This window comes from Plectropomus leopardus, chromosome 16 (assembly GCF_008729295.1).
Source record: "Plectropomus leopardus isolate mb chromosome 16, YSFRI_Pleo_2.0, whole genome shotgun sequence".
Taxonomy (NCBI): domain Eukaryota; kingdom Metazoa; phylum Chordata; class Actinopteri; order Perciformes; family Serranidae; genus Plectropomus; species Plectropomus leopardus.
Genome location: NC_056478.1, coordinates 1,081,905 through 1,107,430, shown reverse-complemented (window position 1 = coordinate 1,107,430; position 25,526 = coordinate 1,081,905). Strand labels below are relative to the sequence as shown.

General features: G+C 44.3%; 3 protein-coding genes and 1 long non-coding RNA gene across 4 annotated transcripts in view; 1 reads left to right on the top strand and 3 right to left on the bottom strand.

Annotated features, from left to right (window-relative positions):
* Window positions 1-6,382: 6,382 nt before the first annotated feature.
* Window positions 6,383-11,697, bottom strand: ubr7 (ubiquitin protein ligase E3 component n-recognin 7). Its single transcript, XM_042503704.1, has 13 exons — window positions 11,607-11,697; window positions 11,035-11,238; window positions 10,104-10,231; window positions 9,731-9,864; window positions 9,524-9,584; window positions 8,800-8,895; window positions 8,650-8,703; window positions 8,450-8,555; window positions 8,139-8,206; window positions 7,829-7,993; window positions 7,461-7,626; window positions 7,251-7,312; window positions 6,383-6,629 (listed from the first exon to the last, which is right to left on the bottom strand). Exons 3-13 carry the CDS (start codon window positions 10,218-10,220, stop codon window positions 6,537-6,539), a joined length of 1,122 nt encoding a protein of 373 aa, XP_042359638.1. The 5' UTR covers window positions 10,221-10,231; window positions 11,035-11,238; window positions 11,607-11,697; the 3' UTR covers window positions 6,383-6,536.
* A 1,047-nt stretch (window positions 11,698-12,744) lies between these two features.
* tmem251 (transmembrane protein 251) lies at window positions 12,745-16,650 on the bottom strand. The gene is made up of 2 exons (XM_042503705.1): window positions 16,558-16,650; window positions 12,745-14,185 (listed from the first exon to the last, which is right to left on the bottom strand). Exon 2 carries the CDS (start codon window positions 14,175-14,177, stop codon window positions 13,791-13,793), a length of 387 nt encoding a protein of 128 aa, XP_042359639.1. The 5' UTR covers window positions 14,178-14,185; window positions 16,558-16,650; the 3' UTR covers window positions 12,745-13,790.
* Window positions 16,651-19,537: 2,887 nt separating this feature from the next.
* LOC121955922 (E3 ubiquitin-protein ligase TRIM50-like) lies at window positions 19,538-23,868 on the top strand. Its single transcript, XM_042504010.1, has 9 exons — window positions 19,538-19,653; window positions 19,727-19,853; window positions 19,953-20,123; window positions 20,781-20,876; window positions 21,491-21,721; window positions 22,292-22,314; window positions 22,407-22,537; window positions 22,699-22,880; window positions 22,965-23,868. The coding sequence occupies exons 1-9, from the start codon at window positions 19,553-19,555 to the stop codon at window positions 23,403-23,405; spliced, it is 1,503 nt and encodes a 500-aa protein (XP_042359944.1). The 5' UTR covers window positions 19,538-19,552; the 3' UTR covers window positions 23,406-23,868.
* A 195-nt stretch (window positions 23,869-24,063) lies between these two features.
* Window positions 24,064-25,526, bottom strand: part of LOC121955181 — a 1,465-nt gene continuing 2 nt past the window's right edge. The window contains exons 1-3 of the long non-coding RNA XR_006106610.1: window positions 25,345-25,526; window positions 24,783-24,918; window positions 24,064-24,559 (exon numbers count right to left, since the gene is read on the bottom strand). The exon at window positions 25,345-25,526 is cut by the window's right edge and continues 2 nt beyond it. This is a non-coding gene — a long non-coding RNA (uncharacterized LOC121955181). The remainder of the gene's footprint in view (window positions 24,560-24,782; window positions 24,919-25,344) is intronic.

Genomic DNA, 25,526 nt, shown 5'->3' with positions numbered 1-25,526 from the left:
CGGTCGATTTTTCGACATGCTATATTTTGGTGTTTTTGACTGTTTTTGCAACATTCTATGCCATGGTGTGTTTCGGCACGGTATTTAATGCTGTTTTCAGCTGTTTTTGGGACATGTCAAATTTTGACATTTTTTGTTGCCATAGTATAGCCTTGGTGTTTTTGGTGTTTTCGGTCGATTTTTCGACATGCTATATTTTGGTGTTTTGGACTGTTTTTGCAATATTCTATGGCATGGTGTGTTTCGGCACGCTATTTAATGCGGTTTTCAGCTGTTTTGGGACATGTCAAATTTTGACATTTTTTCGCCATAGTATAGCCTTGGTGTTTTTGGTGTTTTTGGTCAATTTTTCGACATGCTATATTTTGGTGTTTTGGACTGTTTTTGCAACATTCTATGCCATGGTGGGTTTCGGCATGCTGTTTAATGCGGTTTTCAGCTTTTTTGGGGACATGTCAAATTTTGACATTTTTCGCCATAGTATAGCCTTGGTGTTTTTGGTGTTTTTGGTCGATTTTTCGACATGCTAGATTTTGGTGTTTTGGACTGTTTTTGCAATATTCTATGGCATGGTGTGTTTCGGCACGCTATTTAATGCGGTTTTCAGCTGTTTTGGGACATGTCAAATTTTGACATTTTTCGCAATAGTATAGCCTTGGTGTTTTTGGTGTTTTTGGTCGATTTTTCGACATGCTATATTTTGGTGTTTTTTCCGGTTTTTGCAACATTCTATGCCATGGTGTGTTTCGGCATGCTATTTAATGCGGTTTTCGGCTGTTTTTGGGACATGTCAAATTTTGACATTTTTCGCCATAGTATAGCTTTGGTGTTTTTGGTGTTTTCGGTCGATTCTTCAACATGCTAGATTTTGGTGTTTTTTCCGGTTTTTGCAACATTCCATGCCATGGTGTGTTTCAGCACGCTATTTAATGCGGTTTTCAGCTGTTTTTGGGACATGTCAAATTTTGACATTTTTCGCCATAGTATAGCCTTGGTGTTTTTGGTCGATTTTTCGACATGCTATATTTTGGTGTTTTGGACTGTTTTTGCAGCATTCTATGCCATGGTGTGTTTCGGCATGCTGTTTAATGCGGTTTTCAGCTGTTTTGGGGACATGTCAAATTTTGACATTGTTCGCCATAGTATAGCCTTGGTGTTTTTGGTGTTTTCGGTCGATTTTACGACATGCTACATTTTGGTGTTTTGGACTGTTTTTGCAACATTCTATGCCATGGTGTGTTTCGGCATGCTATTCAATGCGGTTTTCGGCTGTTTTTGGGACATGTCAAATTTTGACATTTTTCGCCATAGTATAGCCTTGGTGTTTTTGGTGTTTTCGGTCGATTCTTCAACATGCTACATTTTGTTTTTTTTCCGGTTTTTGCAACATTCTATGCCATGGTGTGTTTTGGCATGCTATTTAATGCGGTTTTCAGCTGTTTTGGGACATGTCAAATTTTTACATTTTTGCCAATATAAAGTATTGCAGTTTCAGCCGATTTGCTATAGTATAGTGTTTTTGGCCAGTTTTGCAACATTCCATACCATGATGTAGCTTCGCAAGGAATAATACACGGTTTTCAGCTGTTGTTGATGATGATGATGATGGTGATGATGATTGCGGTCGTGGTGATAATGATGATGGTGATGGTGACGATGATGGTGATGATGATGGCGCTTGTGGTGATGGTGATGATGGTGGTGGCGGTCGTGGTGATGGGGATGATGGTGATGATGGGGATGATGGTAATGGTGACAATGATGGTGATGATCGTGGTGATGATGATGGCAGTCGAGGTGATAATGATGATGGTGATGACGGTGACGGTGATGATGATGATGGTGATGATGATGGCGGTCTTGGTGATGGTAATGATGATGGTGATCATGGTGGTGGTCGTGAAGATGATGATGGCGCTCGTGGTGATGGTGATGATGGTGGTGGTGGTGATGATGACGATGGCGCTTGTGGTGATGGTGATGATGATGATGATGATGGCGCTTGTCGTGATGGTGATGATGGTGATGATGGTGGCAGTCTTGGTAATGGTGATGATGATGGTGATGGGGATGATGGTGATGATGGTGATGGTGATGGTGATGATGATGGTGGTGCTGGTGGTGATGACGATGGCGCTTGTGGTGATGGTGATGATGATGATGATGATGGCGCTTGTCATGATGGTGATGATGGTGGCAGTCTTGGTAATGGTGATGATGATGGTGATGGGGATGATGGTGATGGTAATGGTGATGATGATGGCGCTTGTCGTGATGGTGATGATGGTGATGATGGTGGCAGTCTTGGTAATGGTGATGATGATGGTGATGGGGATGATGGTGATGGTAATGGTGATGATGATGGTGATGGGGATGATGGTGATGGTGATGGTGATGATGATGATGATGATGATGATGATGATGATGATGATGATGGTGATGAAGATCTCTGTCTTCCTCTCAGGTTTCATAACGTCTTGTCCCTGGGAACTCAAACAGGAAGCGATTAAATCCAGTAGAACAAACTAAACAAACACTTCCTGTTTGGACAACTTTCAGCAGAGCGAAAACGAGGTCACAATATTTTCAACAGTCTGCTCTTATTTTGAAATAACAACTCTTTGAACAGAAAATCTTTGAATTTATGTTTTATGAATGAATTTGACTTCATGATCTTATACATTTATTGATTAAAGATTATCAGGCGGTGATGAGGAGGAGGAGGAGCAGGAGGACGATGACGGTCGGCCTCGGGTCAGTTTGGACCTCCTCTGGTACTCGGGGAGGTGATGAAGGATCCAGGCAGCCGGAGTCAACAAGGAGACAGCGAACACCGACATGACGAAAAAACTTTGCTGTCAGAGACAGAAAAAAAAAACAATCAGAGACGAGATCATCTGAAACAGGTGAACTGAAGACATCAACGACAGAAAAATAATGATGACAGAGGACAGAGACACAGAGGACAGACAGAGAGTCAGACAGACAGGGAGAGACAGAGTACAGAGACACAGACAAAGAGACAAAGACAGACAGAAGGATGGACAGACAGACAGACAAAGAGACAGAGAGACAGACAGACACACAGACTCACAAAGACACAGGCAGACGGACAGAAGAACGGACGGACACACAGACTCACAGAGACAGACAGACAGAAAGACAGAAACACAGACAGATGGACCGAGACTCACCCCGACTCCGATCTTGTCTCTCGCAGGTTTGCTGTAGATCGTCCTATTTGTCTCCTTCAGGATAACTTTTGGACGAGTCAGAGTCGTCATGGAAACATTTCCCATCATCCTCAGGACAGCATTCACCATCATCTCGGCAATAAAAACACCTGGTCCCTCAGCAGCACCTGCGGGACTCTGATTCTGAAGTCAGGTTTAGTGATGAAGATGAAGAGGTGTTCGCTCTGAGCTGCTGAGACGGACTAAAACTCAGGGGCAAGAGGAGGAGGAGGAGGAGCAAGAGGAGGAGGAGAAAGAGGACCAGGAGGAGGAGGAGAAAGAGGAGCAGGAGGAGGAGGAGAAGGAGGAGCAGGAGGAGGAGGAGAAAGAGGAGCAAGAGGAGAAGGTGTGGTGTTTCGCAGCAGCTGATTGGACGTCAGTCTGAACGATGACTTTAGAGTTCAGATAAAGTTTTTTTGTCGCTCAGATCAGAGATCGAAGGGTTAACTTCACCGCAGGAGGCAGCTGATCACAGATCAGGTGTCTGCGGTGATCGAGGGGTTAACCTGAGACAGGAAGCAGCTGCGGCTGATTAAATCTGTGACAGCAGAACAAACAGCTGATGGAAAATAAACAACGTTAACGACTGTTTGATGTTCACCACCAGACCTGTGACATCACGTCGCTCCTGACAACACACACCACAACACTCTGAACTACAAAAGTACACACTCTGAACTACAAAAGTACACACTCTGAACTACAAAAGTACACACTCTGAACTACAAAAGTACACACTCTGAACTACAAGTACACACTCTGAACTACAAAAGCACACACTCTGAACTACAAAAGTACACACTCTGAACTACAAAAGCACACACTCTGGACTACAAAAGTACACACTCTGAACTACAAGAAGTACACACTCTGAACTACAAGTACACACTCTGAACTACAAAAGTACACACTCTGAACTACAAAAGTACACACTCTGAACTACAAGAAGTACACACTCTGAACTACAAGTACACACTCTGAACTACAAAAGCACACACTCTGAACTACAAAAGTACACACTCTGAACTACAAAAGTACACACTCTGAACTACAAGAGGTACACACTCTGAACTATAAAAGTACACACTCTGAACTATAAAAGTACACACTCTGAACTACAAAAGTACACACTGAACTACAAAAGTACACATTCTGAACTACAAAAGTACAGACTCTGGACTGCAAGAAGTACACACTCTGAACTACAAGAAGTACACACTCTGAACTACAAGAAGTACACACTCTGAACTACAAAAGTACACACTCTGAACTACAAAGAGTACACACTCTGAACTACAAAAAGTACACACTGAACTACAGGAAGTACACAATCTGAAATGGAAGAAGTACGCACTGGGCTACAGGAAGTATAGACCGAACTACAGGAAGTACATACTGTGAACTCCACGAAGTACACAGTGAACTACAGGAAGCACAGACTGAACTACAGTGAGTACACACTGTGAACTCAAGGAAGTACACATTGTGAACTACAGGAAGTACAGACTGAACTACAAGACGTAAACACCGAACTACAGGAAGTACATACTCTGAACTACAGGAACTATACCCTGTGAACTACAGGAAGTGCACACTCTGAACTGGAAGAAGTACACACTCTGCCCTACAGGAAGTATAGACTGAACAACAGGAAGTACATACTGTGAACTCCAGGAAGAACACACAGTGAACGACAGTACAGACTGGACTACAGGAAGGACAAACTAAACTACAGAGAGTATAGACTGAACTACAGAAAGTACAGACTGAAATCACTTTGTAAAAAAATAAAGTTATTATTAGTATTATTATAATATCATTACTTGACCTGAGTGCTGTTTTCGACACAATGGACCACCAGATTCTCTTAAATAGATTAAGGGTGTGTTGGCCTGTCTGGAATCGTTTTAAATTGGTTCAGTTCATATCTTTGTGGAAGAAAGTATTTTATGTCAATAGATAATCACTGCTCCAAACAATATGAGGTTACCTGTGGTGTACCACAAGGATCAAGTTTAGGACCTTTACTTTTTAATGTATATATGCTGGTCCTAGGCAGTGTCATCAGGAGGCATGGCATCTCTCTCCACAGCTATGCTGCTGACACTCAGCTCTACGTGGCTGTCTCCTGATGGCACTGGGCCGATTGACTCACTTTTTAACTGTATTTTAGATATTAAGGTCACAGAACTTTTTACAACTCAACCACGACAAAGCAGAAGTACTAGTCATTAAACCAAAGGCTCAGGGACAAAAACTGGCCTCCAAACTGAACATACTTGGACTAAACCCGAACCAACGCTCTCCTTTCTGGTCTGCCAAAGAACACAAACAAACAGCTACAATCCAGATCTCTGCAGCACCAGTTTTGACTAAGACGAGAAGGAAAGCACAAATCACGCCTGTTTTACACACTTTACACTGGTTCCCTGCTAGTTTTCGCATTGAAAATTATTCAGTTAGTTTTAAGGCACTGCATGGCCTTGCACCAGACTACATCTTAGAGATGCTTTTAGTTTATGAACCAGAAGGCCCCTCTGTTCCTCCGATTCCCCGTTTTTAGCTGTTCCACTGAGTCGAACCAAAACTTTTGGTGATTCTGCTTTTAGCCATTATGCTCCAAAACGCTGGAACCGCCTGCCGAAGGATCTGAGAGGATCTGCAAATACTGATACTTTTAAACGTAAACTAAAATACTATCTCCTTATTCGGGCTTTTATGTAGTGTCTTACTATTTTGTTTTTATGGGTTTTACTTACTCTGTTTTCCATTTTTGCCTTTTTCATATGTTGAACTTGTTTTGTTTTTATTTTTCGATCAAACTGTAAAGCACTTTGAATTGCATTTGATTTGTTTGAAAGGTGCTATATTAATAAAATCTGAGTGATTGACTGAACTACAGGAAGTACAGACTGTTTCCATTTACTTGAGGGATTTTATTTTTGAATCTAAAGATTTTTCCACAACAGAAAGTTTAGAGATAAAATGTGATGCTGTTTGTTTGGTAAAAAAATACATTTGTTTTCATTGTTTTAAACACAAATATGATTTTAACCCTTAAATTTCCAAAGATTCTAAGTTTTTAAAGCTTCCACGGTGACATAATCGATCAGCTCTGCTGACTGATGCTGGAATACGACACGTCTCCGTATTATTCCTCAGCTGAACCACTTTATTAGTTTAAAAAGGGAACAACACAAACAGGAAGTTCGACAGCTTCAAAATAAACTGCAGATAAAAACTAAAACAAGGTGAAAGATGGAGGACAACCCCCGTCAGGAGGTCAACAAAGGTCAAAGGTCATCAGGTTGAGTAAAAGCGTCCGGGATCGTCTCGCCGTCTCTTTCGACTCTGCTGCTGCTCGAAGAACTGACGGATGTCATCAGGAGTCACCACCTATCAGACAACAGTCACATGACATCATCAGAGTCACCACCTATCAGACAACAGTCACATGACATCATCAGAGTCACCACCTATCAGACAACAGTCACATGACATCATCAGAGTCACCACCTATCAGACAACAGTCACATGACATCATCAGAGTCACCACCTATCAGACAACAGTCACATGACATCATCAGAGTCACCACCTATCAGACAACAGTCACATGACATCATCAGACACACACAGATTTGTTCTCTTTTTTAAGCTCAATATCACTCCAAGATCAATAAAGGTCAGCTTGAGGTCAAAGGTCAGTCAAAAGTCATCTTCAGTCTTTCTTTTGGGGGCTTTTCCTGCCTTTACTATAGTTGAGTCAGAGAGTAACAGGAAAGGAAGCGAGAGAACATGGATGACATGCAGCAAAGGGCCACAACCCAGATTCAAACCCAGATTCAAACCCAGACTCAAACCCGGATTTAAACCCAGATTCAAACCCAGATTCAAACCCGGATTTAAACCCAGATTCAAACCCAGATTCAAACCCGGATTTAAACCCAGATTCAAACCCGGATTCAAACCCGGGCCAGTGCTGAGGACTCACGTGAGACACAGTCTCTGAAACTGACCTTTCCTTCTGCTGCAAATCTCTGCAGAAAGTCCTTCAGTTCACTTTTCATGTCGTTGTATCCTGAAAGACACCAACAGATCCACTGTTTCATCACAGTCACATGAGTAGTACTTGCAACTCTAAGTGTAGCTCTTGTAGTTTTAGGAGTAGGTCTTGTAGTTTTATGTGAAGTTATTGTAGTTTTATGTGTAGTTGTAGTTTTGCATACCGTGGATGATCTCGAGCTGCTGCACTCGGTTCAGGTTGTCCAGCGCTGACATCAGAGGGTCATGTCCTTGCTGTCTCTGCTCGTTGTTCTTTCCTTGGTTCTCGTAGGCGAGGACGGTGTCCGACTCGTCCAACAGGAAGGACAGACCGGCTGCAGACAGACTCTCCTGAGACACAAACACTCAGCCGTTCACACGCAGTTTAGACATTTTCTTTTGTTTTTCTGTTTATTTGTGTCTGCTGGGTTAAAGAGTGAATGCTGATCCAAACATGTCCGCTGCTGTTTTTTAAAATCACAAAGAGGCCCATGACCTCACAGTGACATCACCAGTGCCTCAGCCAATAGAAACTCAGACAGGTGAGTTTTACCTTACAGGTGTCGCAGGAGCAGAGTTTGGAGCGCCACGCTGATGGCCAAAACACGGCGCCTGATTGGACTCTTTTCTGACCCGTCGCCTGCAGCTTCTTAAATCTGCAGCTTGGCTCCGCCTCCTCGCGGCTCCGCTTACAGCTCGGTTCGATGACATCATCCCCCTGACAGATTATTGATTATTGATCAGTCAGATTAGGGTGAGATGGATGACATCATCCCCATGTCACTATTTATTTTCTCATTACTGCTTAATGTTTAGAATTGGACACCTTTTGTTACCATGGTAACAGAGTTAAAAACTCTCACCTTTTCTTCTATGGTGGCGTTTGACTCATCTGCCGCTGATTCCTCCTTCACCTGCGCCACACCTGGAACTGAACAGGAAGTTCATCATACAAAACAGGAAGTACATCACAGATACAGAAAGCCTAACAGCAGTTTGACGTGATACAAGGATGTCACCTGACAGGTAACAGTGAGAGATGAGCAGGTGTGTTTACCTGAGAGGTGAGCAGTGTGAGATGAACAGGTATGTTTACCTGAGAGGTGAGCAGTGTGAGATGAACAGGTGTGTTTACCTGAGAGGTGAGCAGTGTGAGATGAACAGGTGTGTTTACCTGAGAGGTGAGCAGCGTAGGTCCAGAGCAGAGGGTTTTTGTTCATACAGGACTCACAGATCATCTCCTGCAGCTCCACACAGTCTGGAACGACGCAGCCCAGGTGCTGAAAACACAAACAGGTGGGTTCACCGGCCATCAGTGAACATCACGGCTGACAGGTGTGTCAGGTGTGTGTCAGATACTTTTCTTGGACCCACCCTGCCATGAAGCCAGTCCTCACACACCACACACTGAATCATCTCGTCTTCTACCTGGAGACAAAACCAGCCAATCAGAGAGAGACACAGATTTAATAAAGGAACCAAAGCACACCTGGTGGACAGGTGAGGGTAAGGTAAGTGTCTCACCTGGTCGTCTGGGTCTGGGTAAGGCCGGCTGCAGGTGCAGTAAACTCCAAAGAAGTTATGACTGTATTTGTTCAGACTGTTGACGTCCTCCTTCTCCTGCAAGAAACACAAACACACACACACCCAGTGTAACTTTGTGATGTCCTCACTGTGTCTTTAGGGGGACATGTCACCTGAATCTGCACTGTGGGGACCACCTTTCACTCAATAACCACAACACAGTAACCGTTCACACACATCAGACTGTTTTTATGGGTATTGTTTGTACATCAAACTGTCTTCATGGTGACCGCTCACACACATTAAACTGTCTTTATGAGCACTGTTCACACACATTAAACTGTCTTTATGAGCACTGCTCACACACATTAAACTGTCTTTATGAGCACTGTTCACACACTTCACACTGTCTGTATGAGGACCGTTCACACACATCAGACTGTTTTTGGGCACACCATTCACACACTTCATACTGTCTGTATAAGGACCATTCACGTACATCAGACTGTCTTCATGGGGACCAATCACACATCAGACTGTCTTTGTAGGGACTAGTCACACACAACAGACTATATTTATGTGAATCATACACACACGTAAACTGTCTTTATGTGGATCATGCACACACTTTGAACTGTCTTAAAAGGGACCAATCACACACATCAGACTGTCTTCGTGAGGACCGTTCACACAGCAGTGAATCAGAAGCATTAAATGAACTCACAGGAAACAGTTTACACTGCAGCTCTGTGAACTTCTTGTTTCCACAGTCACAGCGGAAGTTCCTGCAGAAACCAAAGAAGAAGAGTCAGTGACGCGTCTTGTAAACGATTGTTTCAGTTTGTTTATATATTTAAATATTAGAACCAGTTCGGGTTAAAGTCATTAAGAGATGAGATGTGTAGATGTGAAACTGAAGCCGAGTGCTGACCTCTTGGTGTAGAGTTCGAAGAGGTCGTGACCTTCGTGACATTTGTATGAACAGGCCAAACAGACTCCTGCTGCCTCTCCGCCCTTTGGAGTGCACGTGCTGCAGGCGTACAGAGCCTGACGCTTCACATAGCCCTGAAACACACACACACACACACACTGTTACACACACTGTTACACACACACACACACACACACACACACAGTTATACATACTGTTACACACACACAAACACACACACACACACAAATACACACCCTGATACTGAAATATACTTATATACGCTCATATGCATATGATATTTGTATATGAGCATATATACGTATATTTCAGTGTGTATTTGTATATACCTGGGCAGAGTGTGAGGACTCACCTGAGGGTAGGAGCAGTGATCAGAGTCACTTCCTGCCAGCACGGCTGAAGCTTCCTCCTCCAGCTCCTCATCTTCCTCCAGAACATCGACCAGAGACACCGTCTGTTCCTCTGACATCGTCAGCAGCTCTGCAACACACAGGATACACACCTGTTACCACGGAGACAGGCTGCTGCTGTCACACCTGTTACCACGGAGACAGGCTACCGATATCACACCTGTTACCACGGAGACAGGCTGCTGCTGTCACACCTGTTACCACGGAGACAGGCTACCGATATCACACCTGTTACCACGGAGACAGGCTACCGATATCACACCTGTTATCACGGAGACAGGCTACCGCTGTCACACCTGTTACCACGGAGACAGGCTACCGATATCACACCTGTTACCACAGAGACAGGCTACTGCTGTCACACCTGTTACCATAGAGACAGGCTACTGCTGTCACACCTGTTACCATAGAGACAGGCTACTGCTGTCACACCTGTTACCATAGAGACAGGCTACTGCTGTCACACCTGTTACCATGGAGACAGGCTGCTACTGTCACACCTGACAACAAATGGCTATAATTCTACTGTCTCCGCTGTCTGTCTCTTTCTGTCTGTCTCAACTTTAGGTCCTTGCTGTATCTACTGTCTGTCTCTCCTGTATATCTCTACTGTCTCTTCTGCCTGTCTCTACTATTTGTCTCTACTATCTTTGCTGTCTGTCTCTACCGTCTCCAGTTATTTGAAGGAAACTCGATGAGTTCACAGACAGCTTTAATCGCATCATCGGTCAGTCTGATCAGCTGTCGATCGGTAAACGATCAATAACATCCGTTCGCATCAGATAGCATCAGCTGGCTCCGTTAGCTCCTCTGTTAGCATCCCTCCGCAGAGATGCTAACTTTGTTAGCTGCGTCAATACAACACAAACTTACCGAACCGGAAGTGTTCACACCGTCTGATCCGACAGCACACCCGCCAATACCTGGTCGATATTAATCGATAATCAGCTCTTCTGATGCTCGGCTGATCGGATCTTTGTTAGCAAACCGCTAGCTGCTGTTGGCTCTGATGACAACTTCCGCTTCGTTTCCGTAGATCGTATTTGGCGGCATTAATCTGGGGTCAGAGTTCACCGACTTCAAAATAAAAGGAGAACAAACGGTCTCAAAATTAAATTAAAAAAATAATAATTAAACAAAAAATAATAAGAAAAATCAGAAGAACAAACGGATTTCAAATTAAATTTAAAAAAATACACGATAAAGACAATCATAAGGAGGACAAAGTACTCTATAATCTTTTTTTTTTTAATAATTAAAATAACAGAAAAAAACTATCAGCAGGACAAACCCATTTTACCATAATACATCCATGGGACAAACGGACTTTAAATTTAGCATTAATAATTGTATACAATAATAGAAACAATCAGAAGAACAAGCGAACTTTAAATTTAAAACCTAACAAATAAATATAAATAAACTGTATTGACGTCGTGACGTACTGCGGTGGTTCTGCGTTACGTTCAGGCGGACCGGGAAATCACATGAAGCTTCCGTCATTGTGAAGTGATCAGTCGGTCGCCGTTATTGATCACTGATGATCATTTTGGTTTGGAGGTTCAGGACCACCGGAAGCCCCGGAGAGTTACGGAGGGCGCGTGAAGGCGTCAGACGGTGCGTGATGACGCAGGCAGCGGTAAACATGGCGGCGCTGTCGGCAGAGCTGAGGTTCAGAGACGGACAGAGACAGAAAATCTGCGTCAACGTGGAAAATAATTTGAGTGCTCTGATTCACGGAGTTCAGGAGCTGAACCAGAACGTGTCGCGACTCCTCAGCGAGCTCGTGGAGCGGGAAAAAACCCGCGGAGACTGCGCAGAAGGTGAGCTAACTGCTGCTAACTGCTAACCATGCAGAACAGGCTAAACAAGGTAAACAAACAGGATGTTACCTGTCAGAGGTAAACAAACAGGATGTTACCTGTCAGAGGTAAACAAACAGGATGTTAGCTGTCAATTCTGTGAGATAACAACAGTTTTTCTGATTAATGTTTTACCTGACGCAGGTGAGGAGGAGGACGAGGACAGTGACGAAGGAGACGAGGAGCCTCCAAACTCTCAACTTCAACCTCCAGCTAAAAGATCCAAAACCGGAAACACCTGAGGACACCTGTAACACTGAGGACACACCTGTAACATCTGAGGACACACCTGAAACACATGAGGACACACCTGGGGACTCCTGTAGCACCTGAGGACTCATTGAACAGTTGGGGACACTCAAAGACTGTGTGAGACAGAACAACAATATGTTTTGTTCAAAGGTGATGAGGTGATCAGTCACATGATTCACTGGAGCCTAACAGGTGTGTCTGACTCGATGTTTAGTCAGGTAAAAATAAAATAATAAAATCTGTCTGGAACCGGCCTCCCTTTTCTTCTACTGCATCAATCAGTCATCAATGCTTTATCAACTGTTATCATGTATCAATTAGATACCAATGAGTCATAAATCATTTATCAATCTCTTTTTTTTAATAAATAAATTCTTTGTGAGCCATAAGAGACACAGAGACAAAGAAGAGACAGAGACAAAAAGGAGACAGAGACAGAAAGGAGACAGAGACAAAGAGGAGACATAACTGTGATCTGATCTCTCCTTTAATTAAACTCTGTCAACATATCCATGTTTTGCTGTTTGTGGATTGTCCCAGAATGTCCTCTGATCTCCCTTGATGTCCCCTAATGTTCACAAACATGATGTCACAGCTGCTGTCTCTAGAAATTCAGATCTGCTCCCCCACCCAGATAGTCAATCGATTATCAATATGTAATCAGCCCCAGATCATCTGAGAAAAAAAATCCATCAATACTACAATAAATCATCACTACATCCACAAACCAATCAGTAGTGTACATGACCAATACTTAATCAATACTGAAAAGAAAGAAATCAGTAATAAACCCGAACCCCTCTATTAGTGTGTGAGCCAGACTCCAGCTACATTTCAGCCGATTTAAGTCCTCTGAGTGCATTTACCTCTGCTCCCACCAAACCCCATTCATTTTTTATCATATTTTATCTCTGTTATTATACAGCTGTAGACCTGAACACTGACCCAGGTTCACTGTAGTTCTATAGACTCTCTGAACCAAACCCCAATCATTTTTCAGCCAGTTTAATTCTCGATCCACGTTCAGTGTTTGCACCCGTAGTGTTTGGCCCCGCCTCCTCCAGTCTGTTCAATAAATGTTTCTGTTTTTCATGATAAATTACAAATCTTTACAAAACATAAAAATTTCATAGATGTTGCAATAAAGTCACCATGGATACCAGCGTGTCATGTGACTCATCTTGTGATTGGCTAGCAGCTTTTCAGTCAGTCGTTTAACTTCCCCTCTTTATATTAAACTGCAGGTAACCATAGCAACAGTACTGACCAGTGACACACATACTAAATGTCCTGTAGCCAATCACAGAAAAGGATTGTCTGTAGAGTTACAGCTGCCTGACAGTCGACACGCAGGGCAGTAAAGGGCAGTTCCTGCATCATCTCCTGTCAGACAGTAGGGTTAAATCTCACAGGACGGTTTGTTAAACTGTTTAAAGGCACACAGGAAGTGACATCACAAACAACACAAAAAATTCAGTCATCTGAGGGACGGTCCTCTCTGATTGGTTGTCCTCTCTATGTGTCGATGAGCGGCTGGCCTCTCTGATTGGTCGGTTTGCGTGTGGCGTGACGGCTGCAGAGCAGGGCGAGGCAGACAGGAAGGACGCAGTAACCGACCGCTCGAGGGTCGGCTCTTGTACAGGAGAACAGGAAGAGAAAGAGCTGCAGGTAAGGCAGCAGGAAAATCGACGCCCATATCCAGACAGGAAGTGGCGGCAGACGAGCGCTGACGCTCTGAGACCAGCTGATGTCGAGGGGTGGAGCCGACGGGCCGATCACACCTCTCTGCACATGCTCCAAACTGAAGCTGTGGACCTCAAAGACGTAATACACCGCCATGATGCTGAGCAGCAGGTAGAGAGCCACGCCCACCCATCCCATCCGCTGACGGAAGTTCATCATCCTCCATACTGTGAAGAAAAAACAATCAATGATCAATATCTGATCAATACATCATCCTCCATACTGTGAAGAAAAAACAATCAATGATCAATATCTGATCAATACATCATCCTCCATACTGTGAAGAAAAAACAATCAATAATCAATATCTGATCAATACATCATCCACCATACTGTGAAGTAAAAACAACCAATGTGTGATCAATACATGATCCTTTATACTGTGAAGAAAAACCAAGCAATAATCAATATGTTATCAATTCATTATCCTTCATATTGTGGAGAAAACCAATCAATAATCAATGTGATCAATACATCATCCTCCATACTGTGAAGAAAAAAAACAATCAATAATCAATGTGTGATCAATGTACCATCATCCATACTGTGAAGACAACCAATCAATTATCAATATGTGATCAATACATCATTCATACTGTGGAGAAAACAATCAACAGTCAATATGTGATCATTACATCATCCTCCATACTGTTAAGACAACCAATCAGTAATCAGTGTGTGATCAATACGTCACACTCCATACTATGGAGAAAACCAATCAATATGTGATCAATACATCACAGTCCATACTGTGAAGAAAACCAATCAATAATCAATATGTGATCAATACATCACCCTCAATACTGTGGAGAAAACCAATCAATAATCAATTATGTGATCAATACATCACCCTCAATACTGTGGAGAAAACCAATCAATAATCAATATGTGATCAATACATCACAGTCCATACTGTGAAGAAAACCAACCAATAATCAATATTTGATCAATACATCACCCTCAATACTGTGGAGAAAACCAATCAATAATCAATGTGATCAATACATCATGCTCCATACTGTGCGGAAAAACATAACATTAATCAATATGTGATCAATACATCATCCTCCACACTGTGGAGAAAACAAATCGCTAATCAATATATGAATCAATTTATTATCCACTATACTGTAAGGAAAACTAAAATAAATAATCCATATGTGATCAATATATCATCCTCCAGACTGTCAACAATGAATAACCAACATATTGTCTGCCATACTTTGTAGAAAAGCAATAATAAAGACAAAATGAATATGTAATCCTCCACACTGTAAAGAAGACCAATAAATAATCAATATGTGATCAATACATCATCCTCCATACTATTAAGAAAAAACAATCAATAATCCATACCATTATCAATACATCATCCTCCTCACTGAGAAGACAACCAATCAATAATCACTATATATCAATATATTACCTCAATACAGCGATGACAACCAGCCAATAATCAATGTCATCAATATTTTATCCTCCATACAGTGAAGAAAATCAACCAGTAATTAATGTCATCAATATTAACCTCCATATAGTAACGAAAAGACAATCAATAACAATTTTTTGCTCCATAAAATAAAATAAACCATTCAGAAATCAATATGTGATGAGAATATTATCTGCCATACTGTCAGGAAAAACAATCAGTCATCAATATATAAATCAATATCTCATGCTCCATAATGTGACGTAAGCAAATCAATAATCAAAATATAAAAATCAATATATCGTGCTCTATACTGTGAAGAAAAACAATAGTCAATATGTGATAGCCCACACATCATCTTAGGAAAAATCTATCAATACTACGATCAATAGTATACATCGCCCATACAGTGAGGCAAACCAATCAGTAGTATGCCTAATCAATATTTTATCTACACTGAAACAGAAGATAATGAGTCAGAACTCCTCCATTACAGTCTGTACCAGACTCCAGCTACATTTCAGCCAATTTAAGTCCTCTGAGTCCATTTACCTCAATGCTCCAACCACAAACACTACTGTGATATCAACTCTCCGCTCCGACCAAACCCCATTCATTTCTTACCCTATTCTAGCTCTTAATAAACAGCTGTAAAACTCAACACTGACCCAGGTTCATTGCAGATCTATAGGCTCTCTGAACCAAACCCCATTCATTTTTTACCCTATTTTGGCTCTTAATATAGAGCTGTAAACCTGAACACTGACCCAGGTTCACGGTGATTCAAGAGAACCTCCAAACCAAACCCCACACGTTTAAGACAGTTTAATTCTGACTCAGTAGGATGTCAAACGCCGTGATGTTCTGCTCACCTCCATCTTGCTCTGTGTATTTACACACAGACGATTAGCATTGTGCTAGCACCACGTTAGCAGCTCATGAGCCTGTTAGCAGTCCGTTAGCCTGTTAGCAACACTTTAGCATATTAGCAGTCCGTTAGCCTGTTAGCAACACGTTAATCTTTTAGTGGCGCCTTAGTCTGTTAGCAGCACGTTAGCAGCCTGTTAGCACTCCGTTAGCCCGATAGCTCGTGCTTTAACTAGCTCTTACCTTCCTTCGCGCTGATTGTTTCAAATTAAAAGTCTGCTGTCGGCTCGTTTCGGGGATGCACCGTCGGTCACGGAGTTACAGGAAATACCGTTTCCCTCTTGTTTTGTCACATGACACCCCTGAATGACGTCATTAATAGATCTCCAGCGCCAACTAGTGTTCAGACAGCTTCCCTACACTTTTATTTTGGCATCATAAAACACTGCTGCAGCAAATCACAGGGCAGCACTTTGTCACTCTGATTTGCACAAAGTCTGCAGTTATCAGCAGCTGTAACCCTCCAACACAGCTGTAACCCTCCAACACACCTGTAACACAGCTGCAACCCTCCAACACACCTGTAAACCCTCCAACACAGCTGTAACCCTCCAACACACCTGTAACACAGCTGCAACCCTCCAACACACCTGTAAACCTCCAACACACCTGTAACCCTCCAACACACCTGTAACACAGCTGCAACCCTCCAACACACCTGTAACCCTCCAACACACCTGCAACACAGCTGCAACCCTCCAACACACCTGTAACCTCCAACACACCTGTAACCCTCCAACACAGCTGCAACCCTCCAACACACCTGTAACCCTCCAACACACCTGTAACCCTCCAACACACCTGTAACACAGCTGTAACCCTCCAACACAGCTGTAACCCTCCAACACACCTGTAACCCTCCAACACACCTGTAACACAGCTGTAACCCTCCAACACAGCTGTAACCCTCCAACACACCTGTAACACAGCTGCAACCCTCCAACACACCTGTAACCCTCCAACACAGCTGTAACCCTCCAACACACCTGTAACACAGCTGCAACCCTCCAACACACCTGTAACACTCCAACACCTGTAACCCTCCACACCTGTAACACAGCTGCAAACCCTCCAACAACCACAGCTGTAACCCTCCAACACACCTGTAACCCTCCAACACAGCTGCAACCCTCCAACACACAGCTGTAACCCTCCAACACACCTGTAACCCTCCAACACACCTGTAAACACAGCTGTAACAAGCCCTCCAACACAGCTGTAACCCTCCAACACACCTGTAACCCTCCAACACACCTGTAACACAGCTGTAACCCTCCAACACAGCTGTAACCCTCCAACACAACTGTAACACAGCTGTAACCCTCCAACACACTTGTAACACAGCTGCAACCCTCCAACACACCTGTAACCCTCCAACACACCTGTAACACAGCTGTAACCCTCCAACACACCTGTAACACAGCTGTAACCCTCCAACACACCTGTAACACAGCTGCAACCCTCCAACACAGCTGTAACCCTCCAACACACCTGTAACCCTCCAACACACCTGTAACCCTCCAACACACCTGTAACACAGCTGTAACCCTCCAACACAGCTGTACCCTCCAACACACCTGTAAACACAGCTGTAACCCTCCAACACACTGTAACACAGCTGTAACCCTCCAAACAGCTGTAAACCCTCCAACACACCTGTAACCCTCCAACACACCTGTAACACAGCTGTAACCCTCAAACACACCTAGCTGTAACCCTCCAACACACCTGTAACACAGCTGTAACCCCCACCAACACACTGTAACACTGCTGTAACCCTCCAACACACCTGTAACACAGCTGTAACCCTCCAACACACCTGTAACCCTCCAACACACCTGTAACCCTCCAACACACAGCTGTAACCCTCCAACACACCTGTAACACAGCTGTAACCCTCCAACACACCTGTAACACAGCTGTAACCCCCCAACACACCTGTAACACAGCTGTAACCCTCCAACACACCTGTAACACAGCTGTAACCCTCCAACACACCTGTAACACAGCTGTAACCCTCCAACACACCTGTACACCCTGTAACACACCTGTAACCCTCCAACACACCTGTAACACAGCTGTAACCCTCCAACACACCTGTAACACTGCTGTAACCCTCCAACACACCTGTAACACAGCTGTAACCCCCAACACACCTGTAACACAGCTGTAACCCTCCAACACACCTGTAACACAGCTGCAACCCTCCAACACACCTGTAACACTGCTGTAACCCTCCAACACACCTGTAACACTGCTGTAACACTGCCCTCCAACACACCTGTAACACAGCTGTAACCCTCCAACACACCTGTAACACAGCTGTAACCCTCCAACACACCTGTAACACAGCTGTAACCCTCCAACACACCTGTAACACACCTGTAACCCTCCAACACACCTGTAACACAGCTGTAACCCCCAACACACCTGTAACACAGCTGTAACCCTCCAACACACCTGTAACACAGCTGCAACCCTCCAACACACCTGTAACACGCTGTAACCCTCCAACACACCTGTAACACTGCTGTAACCCTCCAACACACCTGTAACACTGCTGTAACCCTCCAACACAGCTGTAACCCCCCAACACACCTGTAACGCAGCTGTAACCCCCCAACACACCTGTAACACTGCTGTAACCCTCCAACACAGCTGCTGACTGGGGGAGCAGGTCAGGTGTGGACACACATTATCCTGCATGAAGGGAACTTTTATCTGTGTGAGTTTCTGTTACCATGGAGACGTGTTGAAGGTGACTTTCAGGTGAGGGTTTGTTAGATAAATGTTGATTATCAGAACACAAACACTGCTGATAAATGCTCCAATAACAACCATTAACTACATCAACATTATTAAAACTTATAAAAACATTTCCAGGGTCGATAGAAGCTAAAGAGTTTAATCAAATATTTTGATGAAGTTTTTTAAGAATTTAACAAAACATTTTATACATAAACAGTCGACCTCTCGCTCCACCCACTCAGTCTGTCCCTCCAATGACATCACAGAAGAAAAGGAAAAAAAGCCTTGTTCTATAAAAGGAGCTGCTCTGCAGCCGAAACACAAATCGTCAGCAGGGAGGTCACTTTGACTGAAGCTGGTCCCTGTGGGTCTGGTCCTTGTGGTTCTGGTCCCAGTTTTTCTGGTCCTGGTGTTAAGGATTAGTGAGGACATGGAGCGTCGTCAGAGTCTGGAGGATCAGCTTAGGTGTCCCGTCTGTCTGGATGTCTTCACTGAGCCCCTGATGTTACAGTGTGGACACTCCTACTGCAGGTATGTTGGACAGATGGGACACACCTATCCTGACACAGGGACTAACCTCACCTGTCCACTATGTCCCGCTCAGGTGTTGTGTGCGCTCCATGACAATGGACTTGCTCGGTCAGCTGCAGTGTCCCGTATGTCGCTGCGCCGTGGACGGAGACAGTCCTCCTCCCAACGTCAGTCTTGCTCGAATTATCGAGGCTCTGCAGGTAAAACCACCTGTGATCACTTTACCTGTCGGACATGAAGGTCTTTATCTGTATCTATATTTTAAGGTTTTTACTGACACGGTCTTGCTCAACCAACAGGAAGTGAGCATTTCAGGTGGCACTCAGCCGGAGACGTGTCCTCAGCACCACAACCCGCTGAGCCTTTACTGCGAGGACGAACACCTGGTGATCTGTGGCCTCTGTGGGAGCATCGGAGCTCACCGTGGACACAAAATCACACCTGTGGGCTCCGTCTACAGCCGCATGAAGGTACGACATAAACAGAAGCACACCTGTGGGCTCAAAGTCACGCCTGTGAACTCAAAGTCACGCCTGTGGGCTCAAAGTCACGCCTGTGAACTCAAAGTCACGCCTGTGGGCTCAAAGTCACGCCTGTGAACTCAAAGTCACGCCTGTGGGCTCAAAGTCACGCCTGTGAACTCAAAGTCACGCCTGTGGGCTCAAAGTCACGTCTGTGGGCTCAAAGTCACGTCTGTGGGCTCAAAGTCACGTCTGTGGGCTCTTTCTACAGCTGTATGAAAGCAGCTTGATGTTGATTGGCTGACAGGTGCTCTCCCGCCCTCAGCGCCCAGTGCTGAGCGGCGCTCTGAGACACTGATAAGCAGCTGTTGGTCCAGATTAATGCTCTGTTCACTGTTTCACAATAACAAGGTCACATGTTGCTGACGTGTGACCTTCAGAGGCCGCTCTGCTGGGCAGTGTTAACTTCCTGTTGGATTTTGGTAATTTTGCGGCGCACCTAAAAAATAACCAGCCACCGTGACATCATCAGGTCAGTGTCCTCGTTCTCTCTCAAGGACATCCAGACTGTCCGAGGTCAGCAGGGGGGTCAGGAGGACGTCAGGAGGAGGTGAAGAGGAGTCAGGAGGAGGTGTCAGTACTAACAGGTGTGTCTCTTGTCCTCAGGAGGACATCTCGTGTCTGATGACAGAGTTTCAGCACCAAAAGCGGAGGGTGGAGGATCAGATCTGTAAGATGACGTTCAACAAGTCCAGGATCACTGTAAGTTAATGATGTCATCATCCACACCTTAGTGATGTCATCACATTTCTGTTTAATGCGGAAGACATCTCGGGGGTTAAATTCAACTGTTTTTATGTCCATCCATCTTCCTCCTCTGATCCAGGATCCTGGGTCTCAGCAGACTAATCAAAGACCTTCAGACATCCTTCTCCTCAACTGGTTTCAGCTTGCTTCTGCTGGTTTCCACTGGTTTCAGCTAGTTACAGATGGTTTTTATCTGGTTTCAGCTGGTCTCTGCTGGTTTCTGCTGGTTTTCATCTGGTTTCAACTGGTTTCAACTGGTTTCAGCTACTTTCAGATGTTTTTCAGCTGGTTTCAGACTGTTTTCATCTGGTTTCATCTGGTCTCAGACATTTTAACTCTGGTTTTATCTGGTTTCAACTGGTTTCATTCTAGTTGGAGGAAGCATGCTGTAGGAAATCATAGCAAACAGCTGGTCTTTGGTGAGAGCGTGACTGAGCCCCTGCGGTGCTTAGGTGTACTCTGATCGACCAATCACAGTGTCTGTCGGATGACATGCTGATGACCTCAGCTTAGAGTGAAAACAGCCAATAGGAGGTGAGGATCTTAGCTGCTGCTCTCTGTCCAATCAGAACGAGTCTGACGTGCTGAAGTGGGTGGTGAGGAAGGAGTTTGGCGAACTGCGGCGCTGTCTGGAGGTGGAGGAGGCGGGGTTTATGCAGCAGGTGGAGACGTCTGCCGCCGTCCTCATCGCGTCCCTCCAGAACCAGACGGACCAGTTAAACCTCAACCTGAACCGGCTGCAGGAGGCGCACAACACCCTGCAGGACCTGAGCGACGAGGGACACCTGGACTTCATCATGGTACCAATTAATCACAGCTTACCAATCAATATCATTGATGAGGTCACGGCACTGTCTGTTCCTCAATCAATCAAATGTCAACAATCAATATTATTGATTAAGTCATGGCTCTGTCTGATCCAGACTAAATCAATCATTTATTATCAATTATTCACAATCAATTAGAGCAAAATAAACACACAAATCCCAGTTAGTGGACTGTGTGTGTGTGTGTGTGTGTGTGTGTGTGTGTGTGTGTGTACATTTGTGTCTTTCTATGCTTTTGTGGACCCTTAGCACCCTCTTTGTGAGGACATTTTGCCTGGTCCTGCCTGGAAATGCTAGGATGAGCTCCTTTGATCCCAATGAATAATCTGCATGAGTTTCAGTAGATGTCCTCATAGATATAGTAAACTCACTACATTACCGGTCCATGAGTGGAGGGGGGAGCTGTGTTGTGGTGCTGGTTGTTGTCCGGTGTTTGTCCGTTGAGGATGAGCCTGGCTCAGCAGGAGGCTCCACTTCAGTCTGTCCTGACAGAATCAGCTTCATTCTTCTTAAAATAACAGATTTCTCTGTTTCTTTTGACAGAAATACGGATCAATCGCTCCAAGGTAACAAACAAACAAACAAACAATATTGTCAGTTAACTTGAACAGAAAAAATTGTACTATTTGTCCTTTTCCCTCTTCCTCCTCGTCCTCAGGTTCAGGCAGATCCAGGAGCTTCAGCAAAAGGAGTTGAGGATCTTCAGTTCTCTAAACTTCAAAACTGGATTCAATCACAACGACATCAAACTCACTGTGTGGAAACGACTCCACAGGAAAGTACTGCCAGGTACACCTGTCTGTCTGCTCACCTGTCTGCATGCCTGTCTGTCTACTCGTCTGTTAGTCTCACACCTGTCTATCTGCTCATCTGTCTGTCTGCATACCTGTCTGTCTGCTCACCTGTCCTTCTGCTCACCTGTCCGTCTGCTCACCTGTCTCCTCCTGTAGCTCCGGAGCCGTTGAAGCTGGATCCTCAGACAGCTCACCCGATGTTGGAGCTGCGTCTCGGGGACACGGCGGTGTGCTGCGGCGCTCTGCTGCGGCGGCTTCCTGACAATCCGGAGCGGTTCAGTTACAGTTACTGTGTTCTGGCCAACCGCGGCTTCTCCTCCGGGAAACACTTCTGGGAGGTAACGCTGCGGTCACGTGATGTTTGTCGTTTGTTTGTTTACAGCAGGTGAACGCGGAGCTCTGCTCCTCCTTCCTCCGTGCAGGTGGAGGTCGGGAACAAACCGAAGTGGCGTCTGGGTTTGATCAAAGGGACGACGAATCGTAAGGCCAAGCTGGTGAAGAACCCGGAGAGCGGCGTTTGGCTGATTGGGCTGAAAGACGGCGTTTACGAAGCCTTCGCGTCTCCGCGGGTGGTGCTGCCGCTGGCGTCTCCTCCCCACAGGGTGGCGGTCTTCCTGGACTACGAGGGCCGAGCTCTGACCTTCTACAGCAGTGACGGTCCCGACGAGCTGGGCTTCATCTACAGCTTCAGACTGGAGCTCCAGGGGAAGGTCTACCCCCTGCTGGACGTCTGCTGGCACCACCGAGGACACAACAAACACCCCCTGCTCCTCCCCCAGCCCCACAGGGAGCACCTCCTCCCCCAGAAACACGACAAGTGTGATGACTCGGAGACACAACAAGCACAGAGACAGTCAGAGTGAGACGGACAGCATCAGCAGTTCATGATTCGAGTCTCAGAGTCAGACTGAAACCAGGAGAAGGGGGGCGGCTGAAAACCAGAGAGAGATTTTATCATCCACCTCAGAGTAAGTTTGTCTTCACTCAAAGATACAAAACGTAAAACAATAAAACACCAAAAACACAAATGTATATAAATATAAATAAATTCATTAAATTGAGCACATCCTATAAAACAGTAGTTCCCCCTGATACAAAGATCCCGCGTTCATCACCTGAATGGTATATAGAATAAAAAACCTCCTTTAAATCTTACGACTGGTCTTCGGGACCCTAAATCAACGGCTCAAACTCTGAGTGTAATGGATGTGAGGCATCTGTGGTTATATGTTTGTCCTTCCTGCCTACAAACACCGTCAAATATATGTCGCTGAGTCGAGTCTGCGACAATCAGCTTCTTCTTCCAGACGTCAGTTTTGTAGATTCATGCAGAACAGGAGTGATATTTTGGAAATGTTGTTGTGTTTGTGAAAACTTGTGTCTGAGAAAACTACATTTGTAATTATCATAATTATATATATATTTTTAGATAGATTTTTTTTAAAGCACTTTAAGCTCCTCGTGATTTGATTTGTTTTGTTTCACCAGCTTGCTCAGGTTTCAATGAGTTAATGATTTATTTCAACCAAATCAGAGCCAGTGAATGTTGGAGCAGTGACATGAATCGAGACAACTTTTGTGGGTTTTATTTTGTTTCTGTCGACTTTGAAGTGCGTTTTACGATGATAAAATTAAACATGATGATGACAAAATTCTTCTTCTTTCAGTCTTTTTTTTTGGCGTTACGCCTCCAGTCTTGTTCATGTGTCAGAGTCTTTGTACACGGCACTAAACCTGCCCTCATATGGTATGATGGTCCAGTCCTGATCCTCCTGATGGTCCAGTCCTCCTGATGGTCCAGTCCTCCTGCTCCCCCTGATGGTCCAGTCCTCCTGCTCCCCCTGATGGTCCAGTCCTCCTGCTCCTCCTGATGGCCCAGTCCTCTTAATAGTTCATCAGTAAAACTCATGGCCAAAAATCCTGCTCACAGGCCGTGAAGAAATCTTTTAGAATAAATGAATAAAGGAGATCAGGAGCAGCAGATTTATAAAGCTCCCACCTGGAACAGCAGCAGACACTGAAGGAGAAGGAGGAGGAGGAGGAGGAGGAAGAGGAGGAAAACTTTAATCTCAATAAAAACAGTTTTTATTACCACAGGTTAATAAATTCAGAGCCCTAACCCTGAAATTGAAATCAGCAGCTGAATAAACAGCAGATTTAACATTCAGCTCGTCTAAAATGTCAATCAATCGAACTTTTAATATGAAAATCTACCGTTTCAGTTTCCTGTGTGTGCTTACCTGTGACGGTGAGCTCTGTGAGAGGAGCAGGAGGAGGATGAGGAGAAGGTGGAGGAGGAGGAGGAGGAAACAGGATGTATGGGGAACACCTGCAGCTCCTCTCCATGGCAACACCTGGACACGCCCTCAAACTCACCTGCAGACGGAGAGAAAAACAACAACAACAACAAAAAACTGACTTTAAACCTAATGAGAGTCATGCTAGATTAGTACACACACACACACACTACACAAAATAAACACTACATATGGCCTACATGCGTACATATACCAAACATAAACATATATAGGCATAATTGTAAGAAACAATTTTAAAAATATATGTTGCTGGTCTTTCTGTAGTAATAATACTAATTAGGAGGAGGATGAATTATTATTATTATTATCATTATTAATGTATCATATACATATAATAATATCAGCTGCAGTTTATATCATAGTATATTAATATATCTTATAACAATATAATAATACATAATATATTAATAATAATCTTATAATCTAACAGCTGTGAGAGCGACTGTCACGTAACTAATTAATTTAATGACTTTATCGATTTCACCTGGAAGAAAGAGAAGAGCACCACGAAGAAAAAACCCAACATCGTCCTGAAAATACTCCGCTGAGACCACATCAGACCTGAATCCACATCAGTACACAGTCCAGATCCACAGGAGTCCGGATGAGTCCAGAGTCTAGATCATTCAGCAGCTTTCTCAACCTAAAGCAGACTCTGCTGCAACT

Bases quoted from the DNA above. Each gene is read 5' to 3' on its own strand.
- tmem251 (XM_042503705.1), bottom strand. From the start codon at position 14,177: ATGATGAACTTCCGTCAGCGGATGGGATGGGTGGGCGTGGCTCTCTAC.
- LOC121955922 (XM_042504010.1), top strand. From the start codon at position 19,553: ATGGAGCGTCGTCAGAGTCTGGAGGATCAGCTTAGGTGTCCCGTCTGT. The intron at 19,654-19,726 runs GTATGTTGGACA...TGTCCCGCTCAG, and splicing joins TGTGGACACTCCTACTGCAG to GTGTTGTGTGCGCTCCATGA. The intron at 19,854-19,952 runs GTAAAACCACCT...CTCAACCAACAG, and splicing joins GAATTATCGAGGCTCTGCAG to GAAGTGAGCATTTCAGGTGG.
- ubr7 (XM_042503704.1), bottom strand. From the start codon at position 10,220: ATGTCAGAGGAACAGACGGTGTCTCTGGTCGATGTTCTGGAGGAAGAT. The intron at 9,865-10,103 runs GTGAGTCCTCAC...TGTGTGTTTCAG, and splicing joins ATCACTGCTCCTACCCTCAG to GGCTATGTGAAGCGTCAGGC. The intron at 8,207-8,449 runs GTAAACACACCT...CTTCCTGTTCAG, and splicing joins CTACGCTGCTCACCTCTCAG to TTCCAGGTGTGGCGCAGGTG.